Raw genomic sequence first — 13191 nt, 5'->3', positions numbered from 1 at the left:
GAGGGAGAAGTGTGAAGATGAGTGTGTCCAAATGAGGCTAAGTCACCTTCTATTTATATGCAACGTTGAGGATGAATAGACGTGACTGTTAGGCTTCTGAGCCTACATAAGTTTGCTGGTCAACCTTGGCAATTTGACCGTAATCAAAATAAATTCATAACTTCATTTGTACATGTCAGAATCAGATGATCTTTAGATCAATCCTACACCTCTCGGAGAGAGGAATCCAAGAAAAAAATAACAGCTATCATAAATAAGATGACCCATGTGGAGTTTGGCCCTCATTGCCAATTTTAACACTCCCTTTCAACTAGGGAGAACTCCATCTGCTAATCCATTTGCCAATCTGTACTATCTCTGCCATCAATGCACTGCTATGAAGAAGAAGAAGTGATTGAGAATGTATCATACCATTCTCTACTGACTCGAAGTCAGTCCAAATCAAAGTAGAGTGTGTCATATCACTCTTACTGACTCGAAGTCAGTCCCAATCAAAGGAGAGTGTGTCATATCACTCTTACTGACCCGAAGCGGTTCCAATTGATCCCAAATCAATATCGGTCATCCTAGCATAGGGAGTACGGTAGTACACAATGCGTCCATCAGTAGTACTATGGTCCCTATCCTCATTTCCCTACTCATTGGCCAGATGAGAGGTACTTCCCATGAGTCCCAGACTACATGGGTAGGATGTCTCAGCAGGAGAAGGATGAACCACTCATCTTGCCTACATGTCGCCAAGGGGTATCGTAGGGGAAGGCTGAACCACTCACCCTGTACACAACAAACCACTAGGGGAAGGTTGAACCACTCACCCTATGGTTGCTCATCGCTCCAAGAAGTACCCTAAGCCCCCCGAAGCTCCTAGAGTTCAATGTCCATCTCATACAGGATCCTCATAAGAGGGTCTCTCCACGACTCCAAGTCGTTCTCGGAAGGCCAAGAACTTGACCTTCCCTAGGGGCTTTGTCAGAATATCGACGACTTGCTCATCAGTCCCAATGTGATGGAGCCTTATTACTCCTTGTTGTACCATATCTCGAATAAAGTGGTACCTGATATCTATATGCTTGGAGCGATCATGAAACATGAGATTCTTTGATAATCGGATCCCACTCTGGTTGTCGCAGAGGATCACGGTGGTATCCAACACATGTCCAAACAACTCACTGAAGAGCTTCCTCAACCAGACAACTTCACAGGAGGCCATACTAGCAGCTATGTATTTGACCTCGACAGTGCTCAAGGCAACTGATTTCTGCTTCCTGCTCATCCAGGATATCGAAGCAGAACCCAAAGAAAAACAACATCTAGAAGTGCTCTTGCGATCCACCACACTGCCAACCTAATCAGCATTAGAATAACCATGCAGCCTCACATCTCTGACAGTGTATCTCAGTCCATGAGTGATTGTGCCCCGAAGATATCTCAGAAGATTCTTGGCACCAATCCAATGTATATGATGAGGCTCAACCATATATTGGCTCAATGTGTTAACTGCAAAACATATGTCCGAATGGGAGTTCACCAAGAACATCAATGCTCCTATGAGTTGACGATACTCAAAAGCATTTCCCAATTCAGGTCCAGCAACACTACCACATAACTTCTTAAAGTTAAGTTCCATCAAAGTAGTCACAGGCTTGCAGTCCACCATCCCAAATCTTTCCAATATCTTCACAACATATTTTCCTTAAGAGAGGAAAATTTCACCTGACTTTTTGCCAGACCTCCAACCCTAGGAAATAGTGCATCGGTCCTAGGTCCTTCATCTCAAATTCAGAAGCCAACTCCCTCTTACATTTGTGAATGAGAGGGTTTGCACCTGTCAGAAAGAGGTCGTCCACATAAAGTACCAGAATGAGAGGTTTATCATTTTCAACCTTAAAGTAAAGGTTCGGATCGACTTCACTTCTAGTGAATCCCAACTTCATCAGATAACTATCGATCCTCTCATACCAAGCCCGAGGTGCTTGCTTCAATCCATAGAGAGCTTTCTTCAACTTGCATACATGAGATTCCCGATCATGAACCTCAAACCCCTCGGGTTGTTCCACATAGACTTCCTCTTTGATTGAACCATGCAAGAAAGCGGTCTTGACATCCATCTGATGTAGGTTCCATCCTTGCGAGGCAACAAGGGCTATGATCGAGTGGATGGTGGTGTATCGGGCAACAGGTGTAAATATCTCATCGTAATCTACACCTTCCTTTTGAGAGAAGCCTCGAGCAACAAAGCAAGCCTTGAACTTTTTTGCACTTTCATCAGCTCCATGCTTGATTTTGTAGAGCCACTTAGTGGTGACAATCGATTTGTCCTGGGGCCTAGGGACCACATCCCATACTTGATGCTTCACGACTTCTTCGAATGATGAAGGCTCATTTTGAATGATAGTGCCCATGGCGGTCAAATATCCTTGATACCTGTTCGACTTCTTGCTTTCACGGAAAGTCCCACTTGCTGCAATGTGTCTCTCGGCTTCTTCGAGAGTCCGCCTAAGCCATGAGGGTCTCCTTTTGGAGGAGGAGGGCTCATGAGGAGGAGGATCAATATGATCCATAGGTTCATCAACATCAGACATCGATTTGTCTTCTTTTGCACCTTGATTTTTGGTGTCAGCTTCTTTGTCCTTCCTTAGGATAGGAAGGTTGTTGATTTTCCTGAGGGCCATATCTTTGTCGAAGGTGACATCATGACTTATCTCAACTTCCTTTTGACCAACCACATAAATTCTATATCCCTTAGAATTTTCACTATAGCCCACAAAGATTCCTTTCTTCTCAGATGCACCCAATTTGCTTCTTTTCTCTTTCGGCACATGAAAATATACGAGACTTCCAAAAATTCTAAAATGAGAGACATCGGGTTTCTTTCTATTGAACATTTCTTCGGGAGCCTTGGATTCCAATGCTTGATGAGGGCATCGGTTTTGAACATACACGGTGGTATTTGCAGCTTTAGCCCATAGGAACTTTAGAAGGTCTTGATCAAGAAGCATGGTACAAACTGCTTCTACAATAGAGCGATTCTTCCTTTCAGCCACACCATTTTGCTCAGGAGTGTATGGTGTTGTAGTCTCCCTCTTAATGCCAACTTCTTTGCAATAATCTTGGAATTCCTTGGATTCATACTCTGTCCCATTATTAGTCCTCAATATCTTGATTTTCTTCTCGAATTGGTTTTCGATCAAGGCGTTGAAGTGTCAGAACTAGGTGAACACTTCATCCTTCTTCTTCAAGAAGTAGATCGAGGCCTTGCGAGAATAATCATCCGTAAAGGTGAGATAATATAAGTATCCTCCCAAAGAGTTTACGGGCATCATACAAGATATGTTGGAGTGGATCAATTGCAATATATCTGTGGTCTTGCTATTACTTGAGGGAAATGGTCCCCTTGTAAGTTTTCCTTTGGCACATCCCGAACATACACCTTCATGCTCTACTTTGAACTCGAGCATACCTGTCACCATCTATTTCACATCAGGTAGGGCTTTATAATGAAGATGGGCAAACCTCCGGTGCCATAGTTTAAATTGTAGAGATGTGTCGCAAGACATGGCTCCCAATGGACTTCCTTCAACTTAACACAAAGTGTCAACCCTGAACCTAAGAGTAAAAACATATTTAAAATTTCTTTTCCAAACACGTACCTTTCCATCGATGAATGCCACCTTGAATCCTTTGTCCTTCATGGCTGAAATGGGCACTAGGTTCTTCTTGAGATCAGGCACATATAGTACTTCTTGCAAATAAATAGTGTTACCTTGATTCAATTGAAGGGTAACATTCCCTACTCCCTTCACAGGATAGGTGGCATCGTCTCCAAGGATGATCTCCAAGTTTGTCTCCTTTTCTATCAGATTAGAGAGGGCTTCCTTGTATCCGGTGAAGTGCCTTGAGGCACCACTATCAATCAACCAATTTCCCAAAGTGTCCGAAGGAGAGGCAATGAAGAGGGCTGATATAAGTTAGTACTCTTTTTGCTTATTTTTAACAACATTTGATTCTTCATACGTGGAGTTCCTTGATTTCTTGGAGGGTCGACCATTTCCTTGATGTCCCGCATTCCTTTTTCCTTTGCCATTGGACCTGTCATTCCTTTGATCGTTGTTGTTGAAGTTGGCTTTGGAATGATTGTGATCATCATCATGCGACGTGTTCCTTCTATTTGGACACTCCCTTGCGTAGTGGCCAAACTTATTGCAAACAAAGCACCTACCCTTCCTTCCTCCCTTAGATCCAGGCTTTCCATGGAAATGACTTTTAGATCTTGCATTATTTCTCCTCTTGGCATGAGCGGAGAATGCAGTGGGGTTGCTTCTATTAGAAGGCATTTCTTGCTCCACCATTCTTGTTTCTTCTTGAATGCATCTCGACATCAATTCTTCAAACCCTGGAATTCGATCATTGTTGAGGATGATGGTTCTAAATACATACCACTCAGGTGGGAGTCCTCCAAGGGTGGTGAGAGTAAGTTCTCTGTCAGGAATGGCTTCTCCAATCGAGAGTAGATCATTCTTGATCTCAGTAATCCTCAAGAAATAGGATTGAATATTCTTGTCCTTGCCCTTCTTAATATCCTTCAACTTATTATTGAGAAATAGAATTTTATTAGCATTACTAACCTTGAACATGCTAACCAACCTGTCGTAGATCTCCTTGGAGGTCTTCAATTCGACGATGTAGGCCACCAGATGCTTGTCAATGGAATCCCCGATAATCTTCTTTGCTTTGAATTCAGCCCTATTGTACTTGGTCTTCGTAGCAACTGGGGCATTTGAAGGAGGTTGAGAGATTTTACTCTGCACATAGTCCATCACTTCTTTTTCTTCCAAGGTCAAATCAAGAGACATTTTCCATCCATGATAGTCAGATTTATCATGGAGCTTGTCTTCATCCTGGATGCAGGATGAGGAACCCATTGAACCTTTCGTCCTTGTCCAACTGTCTTTGGTGATTGCTCTTTCACTCTTGCTTGGGCTTTGTCTTCACCTCAACTCTGATACCATGTTAATTTTAAGCAACAATGGTATGTTCTATGCTTTAAAGCAATTTTACTTCAATTTTTTTATTAGCCTAGTATCAATATTCAGATTAGCAATCACATCAACATGATAGTAAAATGCAGATAGAACATAAACATAAACAGTAGAAGACAAGCCAAGACAAGAGGACACAAGATGTGGCACTAGCCAGGGACAAACCCCAATGTGGGGAACCCTTAATCAAATCTTCTTTTAGTCTTCAATAGTTCAGCAGAGAGAGATAGTACAATTTACAAATCTGATAATTTATAACAGCAGCAAAAGAGCCCTAACCAGAAAAGTCAACGCTGGTCAATAGGGCAGATTTGACCCTTAGCAAATCGATCAACTTCAGTCAACTTCGGCCTCCAAACAGCAAGATAAAACAGTCCTCAAAATAGTCAAATTCAGCCTAGTCAAAGTTTGGTCAAACAACTCACCTGCTGTCAGCCCTAGCTGCAGTCAATGCTGGTCAACAGTTAATGCTTAGCCTCGATTTATGTGCCTAGAAATTTGGCTTGCCCAAACAGAGATAGCCCTCACAAAAATGCAGTCAAAGGAGGTCAATGCATGCTGGTCAATGCTTGGTCAAACTGTCCTGAAATTTCGCTCTCCTGAAATTTCGGCTTCTTGAAATTTCGGACATGTGGAGAGAGAGAGGCCCAAAAATCCGTACCCAATCAATGAGGAGAGAGAGAGAAGTGTGTCCAAATGAGGTTAAGTCACTTTCTATTTATATGCAACGTTGAGGATGAATAGACGTGACTGTTGGGCTTCTGAGCCTACATAAGTTTGCTGGCCGACCTTGACAATTTGACCATAATCAAAATATATCCATAACTTCATTTGTACATGTCGGAATCGGACGATTTTTAGATCAATCCTACACCTCTCGGAAAGAAGAATCCAAGAAAAAATATCAGCTGTCATAAACAAGATGACCTATGTGGAGTTTGGCCCTAGTTGCCAATTTTAACATAATCTAACAAACTCAGTGAGAACACTGGCAGCAGTCAAGTTCCAGAATACTGTAAACATCCTTAAAACCCACCCTGCAGGGTGCTGTAACACAAAGTATAGACAGCATTGAATTAGACATGAACAACCGATGCTGTGGGGTTCGGGTCATCGTTTTTGGGGTTGGGCAAGCTAGTTGCTGGAGAGAGGCCATTGATACTCAACTATTGTCTTTTTTCTCTCTAGGCTGTTTGGCCACCTCTGAAAATGGCTAACAAGATACATGGCACTTTATTGTCCAAGGCCGATTGAGGAGTGGTGTCATGCCGACTATGGCCATCCAAGTGACCCCATTAACCCCAAAGAGCATGATAAGTGATGTTTACACATATACTAAGAGTGGAACTAACTTGAAAAAATATATAGAAGGCATTCCTTGTCAATTTGTATACAGGTTCCATTCCTATTTTGTTTTAGTAAAGTAGATTCAGTTTTACGATTCTTGGTTGAAATACTTTTCATCTAAAGCGGCCATTATTCTATTATGTTCTCATAAACAAATTTCCTCTTTTAGCTGGATTTTCCTCTACATGCAATCTGACAAACACGAGTAATGATAATGCATAGGTATTAATATTAACCCATTTTCAGCCATTGTGGAAAAATGAAATGATCCGACTTTTGGTTTTCATTCATGCCAGAAAGATATTAAATCAATTTCGGGTATTTGCAGATTGTGAAGGAAACATGGGTGAATACTCAGGCTGCTGTAAGGGATTTCAGCCTGTACACAGGTTCTCTTGGAACAGCTTATTTGTGCTTCAAAGCTTATGAAGTGATGAAAAACCCAGATGACTTGACTCTATGTACACAGATTGTTGAACGATGTGCTACTGCTGCACAGGGCATGAGAGAGTATGTTCATTCTGAGTTTATTATTTCTGTGTATTGGAAGCTTCTTCAAGAGTCATTATAAACATGGGATAGTTTTATATGTAAAACAAAATAGCTATTCCAATGTTAGATTACGGCTCACATAAGTATATCTATCCTGTTGCAGGTATATAACATTTATTTGCGGGCAAGCTGGTGTATATGCATTGGGAGCAGCTGCAGCAAAGTGTGGTGGAAATCAAGAGATGCTGGAGTATTACCTAAGCCTCTTCAGAAAGGTAACTTAGAATTTTGATGGCCTTGGCTATTCATTTTTTATATTGGGATTGACCAGTAAGATATAAAAAGCCTCGGAGTTTGCTATTTGTTAGTATCACAATGCTGTTTTTAAAACAAGGAAATCCCTTTCAGGACATATTCATCATGAGATAACTTGTTTTAAAATAGGTGAAAAATGGTATGTGCCAACTTCAAATGCAATGCAGTGTAATCCTTGCTCTGCTACAATTCTTCATATATGCATTTAAATGTAAAATAGATAATAACTTCAAAATTTAGATACATTATATTGTGATAGACCTTTAGGGCAAACTTTTCTCCTGTTCTTTGGGGACATAATTCTCCTCTGCAACAGATCTAGAAGTAAACTTTCTTGGTTTTGGGCTATTTTATGCCACTGCATAGATGGTGGAAAAGGCCAAGATGGTAGAACAAACACTAAAGATCTAAAGCATGCAAAGGGGCAAATGCATTAATGGTGATATGCAAGTGAGTTCATTTCCTTAATTCTGCAGGCCCCCACTCACTCTGCTTGGTGGTGTTCTTTGATTCTTCATCGTTCTCAAAACTTCCTCAATTAACAATGCTATAAAACGCTTCTCCTCTTCTCAAAGTCTTTGGTTCTGGTAACTTTTGAGTAACATGAAGTGTGAAATTTGACATCTGACATACATCCGTTGAGGACAAGATGATCATTTCTGTATGTTGTGGGTCTGATAGCTTTTTAGTTTTGTTACTTGGGCTCGACACAAGGTAGACAATGACAAAGGGATTTATCCCCACAATGCTTATGACAAAGGATTTATGCAGGCATGGCTCATTATAGACATTCATAGCATTTTCTATGATTTTGTTCATTGTTAGAAGAGCCCTAGGGCATTTTGCTGTTGGACTGTTGGTCTTCCTAGAAGCCATAGTTAATAGGTAGTAAGGCTACAAACCATAAGGCATAAACAACTTAAAAAAGAGAAGACTGGTTTGGCAAGAGGAGTAGATCTTGGCATGATGGACTCCTTGTCTGAGGAGAGTGCTCTTCCTGTACACTCATTTCTAGATGGCTTTTAGCCCTTCCAATGGCTATGTTTGACTTGTTGTAGCATGGTTTGAGCCTCATTGTGTGGATGCCTTTGCTTGATTAGATACTCTTAGCATATGGATTGAGTTGAAGTATGCTTCTTAGTGGAGTTTTCCATTGATTCTCTCTTAATTTGCACATTATTTTGCTTGCTTTATAGGGTCGTCCCCTTCCTTTATGGATTTAATTGATTATGGTAATCTTGCACTTGGCACACATCTTGAGATTGCCCAATGTTTGAGAAGTTGTTCTAAAAACTATTGGACCATTGCTTGCACAGATATCAATGAGTTCCACTTCATGGGAGTTTTGGGGGTTGTCCTAGCTCATGAGCAGATATCTTTTGACATAGTGCCCACATTGTTGCTAGGTTAGTGCCAATATATGTAGAATGTCTACAATATTTCCAAATTGTGGTCATAATGGAAATTCCGACTGACATTGAGTGAGTTATCATGGTTACAAATTTGTTGTTTTAAAATTCTTGCTGCATTTGGAGCAACTTTTTGAGCAATGCCTCGTCCTTGTTGCTTGAGTGTTTGGGTTATTTGAGAAGAGTGAAATTAATATATGCACATGGTGGAGGACAATAGTGGAGGACACTTTGGACATAAAGAAAAACTTTGTGTTTTGAGGCTATCTTTGAAGGAGGTATTCGCCATGGGAAGATACACATGCTATAACTACCTTATTCCTTATTTGATTTGTAATTTTGTCCCTATTGATGATACAAATTATTTCTTGATAATTACTTGTGAATTATGTTGGCTTCTTTTAATTCTTTATTATATTATCTTTCATCAAGCAATTACCAAATTATTTGTGTATGAAGATCACAAGAACAACAGACACAAGATGGAGGCACTCAGCCAGGGCAAAACCCATATCTAGGGGAAACCCCAATCAAACTTTTTCCTTCAGTAGTTTTCACAAGACAAGAAGAGATAATCCAAGACTCTTCGAATTAGACACAAACTTCCTCCAATCACTAAGTTAGCCCTTCCTTCCAGCAACTTCGATCTAGATCTTCGACCCTGCAACAGTAGAACTTTTACCTATCTAGCAGCAGAACTTCAACCTATCCAGCAGCAAAACTTCGACCTATGCAACAGCAGCAAAACTTCGACCCAACAAACCCGTAAATTTGACCTCCCTAGGAGTAGATCTTCGACCCCAGCAACAACCCAGTAACTTCGTACGAAAGAGAGAAAGAGATAGTCCAAAACTTCAATTTGATCTTCTTCTGCAATTCTTCCTTCTTCTCCTTGCACTTCACACTTTTCTGCACTTCCTTCTTGTGTATCGAACTTGTTGAGCTGGTGAGAAAATATATCGAACTGCACTTGTATATATAGTCTCTTCTGTGGGTCGAATTGCCCTCTTGTAGGCCGACTTCATCAGGCAAGGGCCGACTTGATGTGGAGGTGACAAATTACATATTTGAATCAATAATAATTCTTTTTACATGACTCAAAAGCTCAAGAAGGGTCTCATTAATTGGACAATGACTCTAATGACTCAATATAAAACCTAGAAGTCTTCAATGGGGACTATGACCTATAAAATGATGACCCAAGCATGAAACCCACGCTTTAATAAGTCATTGTAATAATAATAATTTTTTCTTTCTCATTCTTTGACTCAAATATAAATATGAAGACCGAACCTAGTTACATTCTTCAACACTCCCTTTGAACTAGGGAGGTATTCATAATTTACACATGTTTATACAATTACAAGGAAGATCTCAAAACAAAAGAACTACGAAGAGTTTAGGCACACACGATGCCATGGACTAGATTCTTGATCAGGGCAATCTATTGTGGTGGGACTAAGAAGGACTAAAGCTTTCAGCCTCTCTAGGTACCATCAGGCTTGCTAACCATCAACCGAGGGAACTAAGTGCGTAATGCAAGGTCAGAGTTCTATGACCAACACCACCCTCCCTACTTCGAGAACTAGACATCAACACATAGGCCGACCAGATGTCCTCCCAGGCATTTTGTATTACACAAGATGCCTCATCAAATCTCTTCCAAACATTTATCATCAACGAGATTAGTAATATCAACCAAACCAAGCATGCTTCTAAGATATTCAAACTTCTTATTAGGAAGAGACTTTGTTAACACATCAACTACTTGTTTGTCGGTCGGGACATATTGTAGCTTCACGATCCCATCCTGTACCAAGCTTCTAATGTAGTGGTACTTATTGTTGATATGCTTCGTCCTTGCATGGAACATGGGATCTTCAGACATCTTAATGTTGCTTTGATTATCACAATTTATCACAGTAGGACTTAGAGGCTTCTCAAACAAATTTGACAAAAGTTTCCTCAACCATACAACCTCCTTTCCTACTTCACATGCAGCCACATACTCAACTTCAACACTACTCAAAGCAACAAGATCTTGCTTTCTACTCATCCATGAGATCATCGTAGATCCCAAACTAAAACATCCACCAATAGTGCTTCTTCCATCAGTCTCACTGCCACCCCAATCAGAATCTGTAAAACCTGTCAACTTGACTTCCTTGTTGTCATACTTTAGGCAATGATGTATAGTGCCATGTAGATATCTTAATATATGCTTGGCAGCTATCCAATGATCATGACGAGGCTCCAACTGAAATTGACTAAGAATGTTCACAACAAAACATATATCCGGTCTAGTATTTACCAGATACATCAGAGAACCCACCAAATTACGATAGGTAATAGGATCTACGAGACTTGAGTTAGAGCTTCTAAACTTCCTGAGATTGGTGATTATGGGAGTAGTCATGGGCTTGGAATCCATCATACCGAATCACTAATCTCAGTGACATTTCGAGGATTCGGTTACTGCAGTATTCCTAAGCAAGGAGTAAAACTCCGTTAGGAGTTTTAAGAAGAAAAAGAAAAAAAAAGTCTGAGACCCCCCGAGGTGCTTATTGGTGACTTAGCCCATTAGAATCAGGACGACGAGCTAAGCAAGGTGGTACCATTCAATTGTTAGAGCCAAAAAATTTGGGCGGTCCCAAAATTTCCAGTACATCGGATCGGTGCATGGTAGAAACTAGAGCTCAAGCTATGGCGAATGAGAAGATCGACAAACTTGAAGCATCCTTGAAAGAAATCCAAGACCAGCTGTCGAAAATAACTGCAGTACTCTCTGTGGGCAAGGCGGAAGCCCGCGAGGAGGCATATATGGGCAATGAACATAGTGAGGGTGAGTCTAGCCACTCTCTTCACCTATGGGGCGCCCATCAACAATCCCGTCCGCGACCACCCAAGCTGGACATGCATAAATTTGATGGCTCTCACCCGGCAGCATGGATAGCACAAATGGAGCAATATAATCTGAATTACATCCTGCCACTCAGCTTAGTGTGGGGAGCATGTACTTGGACAATGAAAGATGGCAATGGTGGCAATGGCATCAACGTTGCCATGGAAGGCCCTTGACTTGGGACACATTCAAAAAAGCTCTTATGGATCGCTTTGATTAGTCTCACTAAGCTCCGACAGACTTGAATAATGGATGAATATATTACAGCCTTTGAAGCCTTAGCTTTCCGCACTTTAGGTCTACAAGATGATTTCTACATGGAATGTTTTATCAGTGGTCTTAAAGAGGCCATACAAGCTCACGTTCGACTGCACCACCCTCCAACATGGCTGGAGGCTTGCAAGATAGCTCGTGAAGTAGAACGTGCATTAGCAGTCTAGTCCAATCGCCCAAATTTCATCGCCAAGGGTCACCCCCCACAGGCTCACAGCACTACCCAAACACTTAAGGTTCAAAAGGTGTCACCTGCAGAAATGGCAGAAAGAAGAAAGCATGGATTATGTTACTACTGTGATGAAAAATACTCCCCAGGGCATAAATGCAAGGAGCCCAAATTTTTTCAAATTGATGCTACTGATCACAGCTCATCGGAGGAAGCCCCACCACTTGAGGAACCAGAGGAGGAAGAAGAGGACAACCAGAAGGACAATGTACATGAAGAACCAGTTATTTCGCTGCATGCTTTGGCAGGGATTTCTTCTCCTCAAACTCTCAAAATCAGAGGTTTTAGTAAGCATCGCCCAGTAGTAGTCTTGATTGATAGTGAAAGTACACATAATTTTATCCATTAAAGAGTCGCGGAAGCAGTGCATTGTTTTGTACGAGCGGTTTCTAACTTCCAAGTCCAAATTGTTGATGGAGGAACAATGAAATGTGAAGGCTGCTGTGAAAATGTCAAATTTCAAATGAGGGATTATCAGTTAAAGACCCACATGTTTGCCATACACATGGGAGGGTGCGACATTGTCTAGGTGCTGAATGGATATGCACACTTGGCCCAATGACAATGGATTTCCAGGAGTTATATATGAGCTTTAAGTAGAACAACCACACACGTACCCTCCGCGAACTCCAGGCGGGAGCTCCCTCGATCATCAGCTCACATCGGATGGAAAAATTGTTAAAAAAACGGCCATCATGGAGTTATAGCTCAATTTAATGCCATCCAGGCCTTCGAACCCAATTCTCTTCCGATTCATCCTGAGATACAACAGACCTTAAATAACCATCTGCCAGTCTTTGCCAAGCCTCATGAGCTTCCACCCTCGAGAGGGGAACATGATCATAGCATCACTTTGGTCCCAGGGGCCCAACCACCAAATGTGCGCCCATATAGATATCCGTTCACCCAAAAGAATGAAATAGAAAAATTAATCAAGGAACTTTTGGAAGTAGGTGTCATTCATCCCAGCGTTAGTCCTTATTCATCACCGGTGGTCATGGTGCTCAAGAAAGATGGGGAATGGCATATGTGTCCAGACTTCAGGGCCCTCAATAAGTTGACAGTCAAAGATAAATTTCCCATCCCGGTTGTTGATGATTTGCTGGATGAACTAAATGGGGCTCAATTCTTCACTAAGCTTGATCTTTGCTCAGGCTACCACCAAATTCGCATGAAAGAAGTCGA

General features: G+C 41.3%; 1 protein-coding gene across 1 annotated transcript in view; it reads left to right on the top strand.

Moving 5' to 3' along the window:
* The window catches only part of LOC149224234 (lanC-like protein GCR2), a 149454-nt gene that overhangs the window by 17554 nt on the left and 118709 nt on the right, over window positions 1–13191 (top strand). The window contains exons 2-3 of the mRNA XM_089386040.1: window positions 6715–6896; window positions 7042–7153. Of these exons, the coding sequence (XP_089242166.1) occupies window positions 6715–6896; window positions 7042–7153 (294 nt within the window). The remainder of the gene's footprint in view (window positions 1–6714; window positions 6897–7041; window positions 7154–13191) is intronic.

This window comes from Pinus tabuliformis, chromosome Q (genome assembly GCF_031772625.1).
Source record: "Pinus tabuliformis cultivar Carrire ecotype Pingquan chromosome Q, CPIR1, whole genome shotgun sequence".
Taxonomy (NCBI): domain Eukaryota; kingdom Viridiplantae; phylum Streptophyta; class Pinopsida; order Pinales; family Pinaceae; genus Pinus; species Pinus tabuliformis.
This window is presented reverse-complemented; position numbering and strand designations above follow the sequence as displayed.